Raw genomic sequence first — 10921 nt, forward strand, 5'->3', positions numbered from 1 at the left:
TAAATAAGCTTTGAACCTCATCATTTCCGTCTCCTCCCTAAAAGAAGCAAGCCTTGGCACATCTCCTAACATCACTACCGTTTCCCTTACATGGGTGCTTGCCCTTTATGATGCAGTCCGTCACAGCTCAACAACTTCTCTCTTCCTGAGATGTCAAAAGGTTCCTCTGTTAATGTAAAAACCCCCAAATGAACAAAGGGAGAGGCTAAGGTTATTGTTTACAGTAGGACTCTGTTATGTTGGAGCCTTTTAATGATGCTCAGTTGATCGTGAATTGCCCAAATCAGAATCAGAAATACTTTATTAATCTCCTGGGGAAACATCTTTACATCTAGCAGTTTTTTTCACCCCAAATTCTGACATGCATTTTCTTCTCTCCATGGACAAGTTGCTCACTTTTTAATTTTTGTGTGATTATTTATTAAAATCCTTGACATTGGCTGGGTGTAAAAATCCCAGTAGGCTTACAGTATCTGTAGTACTCTGATCTGACTGACTTCACAACCACATTACTAGCTGAACAAGTTGGATTCATAGAGCCCACATGTTTATCAGTTTAACATAGCTCTGACATAATGACTTGTAAGTGACATAGGTTACATTCTGATAATCTTGTGTGCATGTTATCTGGAAACAAATGAAAGTCCACACACAAAATGTGATTTAAACCATGTCGAGATATCTGTTAGATCTGAATTTGTCCCACTGCGCACAACTAACGGCATTAAAGTACAGGCTATTTAATATACATCTGTCTTTCCGACTCCCTGCAGCCTACTATGGATCGTTTCCATAAGAGACTGTTTCCACCAAGAGACTGTCAAGAGAAACTTTAACAGTGTCACATGCCTCCATGAAGCTAAGGCTAAAAAAAAACCAAACATTTTATTTCAACATTCATGTACAAAAGAAGGTATTTCATTGATATGATTTTTTCAATAAAAATAAAATAAAAAAATACAATAAATAAAAAATACAAGAGCTTATTAAGAACATCGACCACCAAAGCAACGATGTTAAATTTCAGGGGTTCTTCTTTTCGTTGTGCTTCATCTCTCCAAGTCCAGTAAATTACACTTCCACTTTGCAATTTATGACAAAAAACTCAAAACATTTCTCAATAAACTAAGCTCTGAAAATGTTACATGTTACAAAATTACATAGTGAAGAGAATTTCTATATGAATCAAACAAGGGCTTAGAAAGTCTAGAAATGTTACATTAAATGGAAAAATCAATCCATCTGCATAATGTAAATCCCTTGACTCATTAATCACGTTTCACTTTATGTTTACACGCTGTATTGCATAAACACCTGATGAAGACAACAGTAGTTATAAGCATGAGCAGCACAGCACCGGTCAGGAACAGAACTACATCTACTGAGTGGTAGGAGTACCAGGGCATTCTGTAGGATTGGGCTTTCAGGTGAGCTGCACCTTTGTGTCTCATGACGAACTCTATCCAGAAGAGGGCGGTATCTATTGGCGTCATAGGCTTATCTCGGTGAAGCTTGGAGAGTCTCTGCATGTTCATCCTGTAGGACGGCTCATTCAGGACTTCTTGTATGGCCTTTAGGAAGTTGTCATCTTTGTCCACTGTGGCTATTGTGAGAGTCTTAGCTGCTCCTCTCTCTTGCAGACGGAGCAGGTTGTCATACTGGTCAAAAAAAAAGGGTAGACCCACAACTGGGACTCCATGATACATGGCCTCTTGGACTCCATTTGTTCCTCCATGAGCAACAAATAACTTAGTCTTTGGATGTCCTAAAAGGTCATTCTGTGGCATCCAGTCGACCATCAAAGTGTTGTTGCTCAGAGTGGATGGTCTGCTACCTTTAAACTTCCAGATGACTTTCTGTGGCAACTTAGCAAAAGTTGATGCAATTTCATTTGTCATGTCATCAGGAAGTTCATTTAAAAAAGTCCCCAGAGACATGATTATGACACCGTGCTCTCCAGAGCTTTGCACAAACTCCTCCAAATGGTCAGGAAGTGGTTCTGCAGGTTTACACTGGAACCCTCCCATGTACACAACATTAGGCATCGTGGGGCGTGGATAGTCAAAGACAAAGTCCACTCTCATGAGCCAGATATCTGCATCAACCACCATCTGGTTAAAATCATAATCAGACCCGAGATACCTGTCACATATTGGCTGGTATACTTGGGTAACTGCTAAGTAATTTTGCATTTTGGCTGCAAAATATAAAATCATGTTTTTCGCTCTCTGAAAAAAGGTCATCTTATCAGAGTAGCCAGATCCTACAACAGGAATATAGGATATGGGTGAAGGAGCAATAGCAAAATGAGCCTCTTCAGGTGTTAGCCAGCGCACATTATAAACCAAAGGAAGGTTAAGATATTTGGCCAAAATAACCCCACCACCCCAGCAGGGGTCAGTGAGCACCAGGTCAAACTTGCTCTCATTGAAGTTTCTGATCAACTCGGTGTCATCCAGTACGGCAGAGACAAAATGACCTACAGCACTGTGAGCTTCAATTAATATACTTAACATCCCTACAGTAGTATGGAGAAAACTTGTCAAGGGGAGTGCCCCCCGTTCAAATTGCAAAAAATCAGATATCATTTTTTTTATGAACTCCTGATCTAAGCTTCTCTCCACAGGAACTGTGTTGGTACTGTAATACGAATACTTTTCCTTGATGTACCAGCTTTTGCTGGAGCGCACAATGGTTATATTGTGTCCCCTGGAGTGTAAAGCTTTAAGCAGAATTTCCATGTTTATCCAGTGACTTCCTTCAGTTGGAAAGACCAAGATGTTGCCACCTTGACAGGCTCTGGGAAGAAGGAGAAGCAGCAGCAAAGCACTGCAGCAATACAGCAGCCTCATCTGAAATGGAAGAAATTCACAAAAAGCTGACTGATACAAAATTGTTACAAATGTTTGAACAGTCAAAAGGTACAGTGGTCATTCCAAATTAGAAATCCAGAATTAAACATTGGGATTGGAAGTGTTACTATTGACATCACCATGCTATCGAGGTACAGGGCCTTAATTATTGTTATTGCTTCCTGTGTTTAAATTAAATTTCAGATCAAAATAGCTTCTGTGTAGATTGTTCCTTAGTCACATGAACCAATTAAGAAACAGGACACTTTCAGTGTTGAATCTCTTTTCATTATAAGCTGTCTGTATGGTTGATCATGACAGACACATTTTTGTTCAAACACATGAATATCTCAACAAAAAGTATTTGTAACAAACTGAAGCAGCATCATCAGATTGTCTTCAGCAAGGGACACTTCTAATCAGATTTCTAGAACTTAGCTTGGCAAATTCTATCTAAATTTATAGATTATAAGTAATTTCCAAGTGCATTTGAACAATATTCGCTAGATTCTGTAATTTCCGATTGTGCCTGGGATGCAACACTCCGCGCTTCGGAGAAACTACGGTGGCCTGACGCTGCGTGCAGCACACACTACCCAACACATCCATCACTCAAATGTGTCACAATGTCTTCTCCATCGAGTGAAACCACCTTCTCAAGTTTTGAGGTTACTTTTAGAGATGTAAATTATCAATAGATGTTACATTTGGTTAGATATTCTGTGGAAAGATAACTTGCAGTGAATATCACTGTTAGTTGTTCTGCATTATATTAGTGTTTTGTGGACCCCAGGTCGCTGCCTGTATGGTAATAAAAGCTAATATTAGCTACGTAAGGCTAAAGGCTGTTTGTATTTATTCTGATAGGGGGATAGCGTCAGCAGGCAACACGTTGTATCTGGCTGACATTATCATTAAAGCCTCTTAGTGTCACGATACACTTTGATTGAAATCAGCTGATCTCCGTAACATGACGCAGAGTAATTTCTGTACAGCTAACAAAGCTACTTAGTAGTTTTGGCACACAAACTCACATGAACCAACAGTTTTCAACAGGGACACGGAGACAACTTTACATTTGTTTAATCAGATCAGCTGATCTTCTGCAAAGTAGTGGCGAATCACGCTTGCGTCACCCTTTGTCCCTTCTCGGCCACTGTAATCAATATGGCGACGCAAGTGGTGTCCCTCCGGGTAAGCCTTTGTGTAGAGCGGACCACAATTTATTTAAGTAAAAAAGCTAAATCTAAAGTAATAAAAACGTAACGACTCGTTTTATAGGGTGACTATGTAGCACTAACAACATAGTTATATGTATAATATTCCATTTCTGTTAATAAATTACCATAATTATTACACACTTGTCCTTTAATGTCAATGCCATTATAAATCAGTACACACATATGCGTTTCTCATATCAAACATGACAACTGTTCTTCCAAGTAAGCAGTGAAGGAAAATTACTAAAATATCCCAGCGCCCTTGGTCACCCCAAGCACAAATCTGCTGGCTGAACAGAAGAATTAACTTAAAGTCCACAAACATGTAAATTGGGGCATATGAATACACATTCGTAACACACATGGATTCTGCTTACTGTGGTCAGTCTTGGCTGCCAAGTCAGGAAACACCACGTTGTTTGAATTTTGTTATATGTTAAAATCCAGATGTATGAAATGCAGAAGTGTGTAGCGGAACCGTGAATAAGTATGCTCTTTAGCCTGGTGGACTCTGTCCAGGATAGTTAAAGGCAACAGGATAACAAATCAATCTGTGAGCAAAGAGTAACAATAACATGTTTAATGATTGATGGGGCCAGTACTGTGGCATTTATAATCAATGGGTGTGTCAAACTAGATGTGTAATTAGTCTTTCAATGAGCATATATAGTAGATTCAAGCAAACGTATTTAAAAAAGCATGCTTAATTAGTGTCCATCAAGCTACTTTGGCTGCAACGCATTATAAATGCTTCTATTTATCTTAACATTTATCTAACCTATTACAACATGACAGGAGGATTCTTTGCATATTGCAACTTTGCTCTATCATGATGACTAGAGGATGCATCAAATACAGTTTAAATTCTGCTTATATTAATCTGCTCTGGCTTTGTTTCACTGAGCAAACTATAAAATGTAAGTTCAACTGCTAAGGAACTCGACTTGCCTGCAGTTTTTTAGGATTGTTGCTGGAAGGTTTTTATCAAATCACTCATGATAAAACTCAGAAAAACAAACAATGGAGATACTTGACTTTTTTTTTACATAGTCTGAACCTTCTTTATCACCCACCCCAAACTATATTTCTTTCCTCAATAGATGGAAGCAGTGGATTTCTTTGAGGATTTTAATACATATTTGTACTTTAAAGCTGATTAAATTTTTGTGACACAACCCACAAAACAATGAAATCAAAAAGATTTGGGGAAAAAAAGTCAATACAACTGGTGAAAATGCATGTCTCTGTACTTCACTTGTCAGTTTTGACGACATTAACAAACTTGGGCATTAACCTTTCGTGCCCTGACTCACTAAAGCCAACTGTGACTTGTTTTAACTCTCACTCAGTGGTGACAAAGAAGTGGAACAAAAAAACGCAGCTTACCCCATTGAAAAATTTTTGTCAAAATTGCTGAAATTCAGAATAATATGCAAGCTCATTCTTTCACTCTGATAATGTAATGTGCAGTTTTAACAGCAAACTATTCAGTTCAAATCAGTTTTATTTATATTGCGCCAAATCACAACAAATGTCATCTCAAAGCACTTCAATAACACAATCCAATTCAAGCCAATTAGAGTCAAATTCATTGTAATCATAATCCTATCAAATTCAAATTAGTCCAATTCATTTACACAAATCCAATTAAACAATTCTAACTAAGGAAACCAACAGATTGCACAAAAACTTCTCTTCAATTCCAATCTCCTGTCCTGAGTGTGCATGAGGCGACTGTGGTGAGAAACGACTCCCTTTTAACAGGAAGAAACTTCTAGCAGGACCAGACAATCTATCTGGACACATATTTGCAGCTGGTACGTGCAGACCATTAGCTATAGTTGGCGACCTTTATTAATGTTCATTTGAAATCAATAATACTTCACAAATAGGTTTACACTAAATTATAAATTCTGATGAATTACATATATTTTTATACAACGTGCCATTTCCTGTTCCAGCGTTATCCAATATTCTCTTTTAAAACACAGTTGTGCCCAAAGACAGGGGCACCCTGACAATATTCTAAGCCAAACACACACAAATTAAAAATATGTTCAAAATGGCTTCAACATCCAGAGAATAAATATTCACAATGAGGTAAATACAAATGTGTTTTATTCCGAAACAAATGTAGAGGGTCTCTACATCAGTTAAATCCATACAAATATCTGAATAAAAATCTGAAATGACATAGTGAAGAGAATTTCTGAATGAATCAAACAAGGGCTTAGAAAGTCTAGAAATGTTACATTAAATGGAAAAATCAATCTATCTGCATAATGTAAATCCCTTGACTCATTAATCACGTTTCACTTTATGTTTACACGCTGTATTGCATAAACACCTGATGAAGACAACAGTAGTTATAAGCATGAGCAGCACAGCACCGGTCAGGAACAGAACTACATCTACTGAGTGGTAGGAGTACCAGGGCATTCTGTAGGATTGGGCTTTCAGGTGAGCTGCACCTTTGTGTCTCATGACGAACTCTATCCAGAAGAGGGCGGTATCTATTGGCCTCATAGGCTTATCTCGGTGAAGCTTGGAGAGTCTCTGCATGTTCATCCTGTAGGACGGCTCATTCAGGACTTCTTGTATGGCCTTTAGGAAGTTGTCATCTTTGTCCACTGTGGATGTTGAGAGAATTTTAGCTGCTCCTCTCTCTTGCAGACGGAGCAGGTTGTCATACTGGTCAAAAAACAAGGGTAGACCCACAACTGGGACTCCATGATATATGGCCTCTTGGACTCCGTTTGTTCCTCCATGAGCAACAAATAATTTAGTCTTAGGATGTCCTAAAAGGTCATTCTGTGGCATCCAGTCGACCACCAAAGTGTTGTTGCTCAGAGTGGATGGTCTGCTACCTTTATAGCTCCAGATGACTTTCTGTGGCAACTTAGCAAAAGTTGATGCAATTTCATTTGCCATGTCATCGGGAAGTTCATCCACAAAAGTCCCCAGAGACATGATTATGACACCGTGCTCTCCAGAGCTTTGCACAAATTCCTCCAAATGCTCAGGAAGTGGTTCTGCAGGTTTACACTGGAACCCTCCTATGTACACAACATTAGGCATCGTGGGGCGTGGATAGTCAAAGACAAAGTCCACTCTCATGAGCCAAATATCTGCATCAACCACCATCTGATTAAAATCATAATCAGACCCAAGATACCTGTCACATAATTGCTGGTATACTTGTTTAGTTGCCAGAATATCATGCATCTGGACTGTTAAAAATATAATCGTGTTTTTGACTCTCTGAAAAAAGGTCATCTTATTAGTGTAACCAGATCCTGTTAAAGGAATATAGGATATGGGTGAAGGAGCAATAGCAAAATGAGCCTCTGTAGTTATTAGCCAGCGCACATTATAAACCAAAGGAAGGTTCAGATATTTGGCCAAAATAACCCCACCACCCCAGCAGGGGTCAGTGAGCACCAGGTCAAACTTGCTCTCGTTCAAGGTTTTGATCAACTCTGTATCCAGTATGGCAGAGACAAAATCACCCACAGCTGTGTGGATTTCAATGAATGTGCTAAACATGCCTACAGTTGCGTGAAGGAAAGTCGTCAAGGGGAGTGCCCCCCGTTCAAATTGTATGATATCAGTTATGATTTTTGTGAAAAACTTCTGATCTGGGGCTCTCTCCAGAGGAACTGTGAAGGTATTGCAATAAGAGGAGTTACCCTTGATGTACCAGCTTTTGCTGGAGCGCACAATGGTTATATTGTGTCCCCTGGAGTGTAAAGCTTTAAGCAGAATTTCCATGTTTATCCAGTGGCTTCCTTCAGTTGGAAAGACCAAGATGTTGCCACCTTGACAGGCTCTGGGAAGAAGGAGAAGCAGCAGCAAAGCACTGCAGAAATACAACAGCCTCATCTGAAATGGAAGAAATTCACAAATAACCTACTGAAATAAAGCAAAGGTGTATTTTTCATTATTAGAGAGGATATGTGTAGTTATCATTTCAAAGTTAGTACAAAGTAACTGCAACACATTTTAACAGTGATGCAATCCTCTGTCATCTATACAAAATTTACTTTGACTTTTTCATACTTCTCACATATTTTCAAGTTGCACATTTCTGTGTAAAAGTCTTGAGCTGACCACAATTTATTTACAGCACATTGTGTTTCTAAGGAGTCAGATTTTCTTGTAATACATAGTACTATGTGGTAATACGTTGTAACAGGTGTTAGGACCCAAATGCAGTACACTGCCAAGCTGGTTCTGTTGTCAATATGATGTATTACAGTTCTGATTGAAGGGAGCAGGAAAACAAGTCCAAAGCTGATTAACAATCCAAGCAGGCAGTAAACTCCACAGAAAACAGACCGAAGAAGGAAAGCCAGCAGTCAAAATCACAGAAGCTCCAAAAATGCTGAGACAAGTCCACAATACAATACTCGTTGTGACTGTAGAATATTTAGTAGTCAATAAATTTCACGACTGAACTTGTTACACAGGTGGAATCCTATCACGGTACCAAGCTGGAATTCACTGAGCTCCTGAGAGCGACCCATTCTTTCACAAATGTTTGTAGAAGCAGTCTGCACGCTTAGGTGCTTGAATTTATACACCTGTGGCAATGGAAGTGATTGGAACACCTGAATGTAATTATTTGGATCGGTGAGTGAATACATTTGGCAATATAATGTGCAATCAATAATTCCTTAGGCTGTCTGAGGTTTCTTTCTAAGGTTTTTTGGACATTGGTTGTTTCACTCAGTTACAGTCCCGTCTTTGAACCTTACCATTTTCATCAAGAATGTTAAATTTGTGTTAAATTTGTGCTTTTTCCAATACAATACACACCACACACAAATATAGGTATCTATGTATCTATATAAATATGTCTATCTACATATATGTATATATACAGAGAGAGAGATAGATATATGTACACATATACTGGGATCAAGTTGACAGAGAACAAAACAAAAAGGGCTGCTTTTTGTTTTGTTCTCCAAAAAAGAGCTTTGGAATGTCTTTCAAAAAGCTGAAAGAATTATTCCTGAGGACAACTTAAAGAATACCAAATCTAGATGTTCAATCTTGTTAGAATTGTACACTGTAACAGTATAATTGTTTGGTTTTTTTGCCTTATCTTGTATTTCCATGTATGCCTGCACACGCTCCAATAAAACGCCGCTACTCTTTTTTTTATTCTGTTCACACTCTCCAGCTTCCTAAGAAGCGGTTCAAATGGAATATCCCGATTTCAGCTGCAGCTGCATTTGAGCATTACAGTTCCGTTGACTGAGTATTTAACTTGTAAATTCCATGACCATCAAGTATCATTATACATTATTAATGCAAGACATTTCTACTCACATTGGTCTGTCTTGTTGTGCGCTGCAACAGGAAGCCAAACCCTGAGAATTACTTTCCGTGTTCCCCTATTCAGGGGGAGGACCTATATGGCACTGAAGATCATATGTCGCTGCAGTCGATGTGAAAATACAGTAAACGACCTATCCAAGTGCGAATTGTAGTTGTTAGCCCGATTTTTTCATTGGAAGCTCAAGAACAAGCTGGAGAAATCGTTTATTAAAAAAGTATTTATTAGTGGTCACAAGTAGAGTATATTGCAGCGCTGGACTCGGAGTGCCAGAGCTCCCGCAGGAAATCCGTCAGGCCGAGCCCCGTTATCCGGAAACATGTCATATTTATATTCAGCTTTATCTCACAGAAGTTGTTTTCACACTTGTCAGAGTATAATTGGCCAGTTTTGGGTGACATGCTCAGGCCAGCTGCTGTCCTTGTTGTGTTCTTTGGATGTGCTAAACAATGTGTGTGTGTGTGAGTGCTGTTTTAGGCGTGGATCTAATGTACCAGACCTATCTGCCCTAATAGAGATGTTTTGTCTGACCCAGTTGTTTATGTCCTTCTAAGGTCTTGGACCATTTAAGGTCATCTGTTGTGCAGTATGAGCAGAGTGGAAAAGTACCATAGGTTATTTAGGAAAATACAGAATATGAATTCATAATGTCTAAGATCAAAGCCAATTATAACAGTAGTGATAACAAGAATACTCACAACAGGACCAATAATATTACAGGCAATGTATGTTTGTATATCAATTTAGCCTGCAATTAGTCTTTCGCTTGCAGGGTAACCGACCGATTTCAAAGTTCGTTGCTCATCAGTAATAAGTACCTTTGTGGCTACGTAGCTACTGAGCATTATTTATGCCTTCACTATGATTAAGGTGTAATCCAAACGTCAGTACACAAAGATCTGACTTTTGCCACGTTGTGACTTGATGAGGATTAAAGAACGACGCGACTGGCTGGTTTTGCTAAGCACAAGATGAACTTGTCAGTGTTGTGGCAGCATTCCAGTAAAATTATGTATTTTTTGTCTCTCCTCACAGAGGGATTACAACATGATTTCGATTCCCGAAGAACGCAACTTGTTACTGCAGTTTGGAAAGTGTTGTAGGTTCAGGAAATCAAAAATATGCTTGATATGCCATTGAGATGATGTGATCAGATTGAATGAACACTTCTCAATCCGTTATTGTTTTCATAACTGTTTATTTATCTTAATATAATATACATTATGACTATATTTGTTGTCTCTGTTTTGGGTTGAGGACAAAAATGAGTCTAAAGATTCATTTTGCATAATTAGACTTCATAGTTCATAGTAAAAATTACATTTAGCCTCTGAATATATGTGTTACGAATGGACATGTGTGCTTCTGCTATAAGATAACAAGGAACAAACTTGAAAAGCTATTTGTTGAATGACAAGGTGTGTGTGTTGGAATATAAGGTCCCTGCACACATCATATTGAAATGATATAATCTAAATGAATCAAAACATGAATTTTTGGTTTGG

General features: G+C 38.6%; 1 protein-coding gene and 1 pseudogene across 1 annotated transcript; both read right to left on the bottom strand.

The window, feature by feature from the left end:
* Nucleotides 1-326: 326 nt before the first annotated feature.
* Nucleotides 327-4782, bottom strand: LOC140301657 (UDP-glucuronosyltransferase 2A2 pseudogene; annotated as a pseudogene).
* A 1391-nt stretch (nt 4783-6173) lies between these two features.
* LOC140301658 (UDP-glucuronosyltransferase 2A2-like) lies at nt 6174-9539 on the bottom strand. Its single transcript, XM_072380230.1, has 2 exons — nt 9410-9539; nt 6174-7954 (listed from the first exon to the last, which is right to left on the bottom strand). The coding sequence occupies exon 2, from the start codon at nt 7952-7954 to the stop codon at nt 6374-6376; it is 1581 nt and encodes a 526-aa protein (XP_072236331.1). The 5' UTR covers nt 9410-9539; the 3' UTR covers nt 6174-6373.
* Between the last annotated feature and the right edge of the window lie 1382 nt (nt 9540-10921).

This window comes from Leuresthes tenuis, unplaced genomic scaffold (assembly GCF_036924035.1).
Source record: "Leuresthes tenuis unplaced genomic scaffold, fLeuTen1.0.hap1 SCAF_2, whole genome shotgun sequence".
In the NCBI taxonomy this organism is placed as follows: Eukaryota; Metazoa; Chordata; class Actinopteri; order Atheriniformes; family Atherinopsidae; genus Leuresthes; species Leuresthes tenuis.

Bases quoted from the DNA above. Each gene is read 5' to 3' on its own strand.
- LOC140301658 (XM_072380230.1), bottom strand. From the start codon at position 7,954: ATGAGGCTGTTGTATTTCTGCAGTGCTTTGCTGCTGCTTCTCCTTCTT.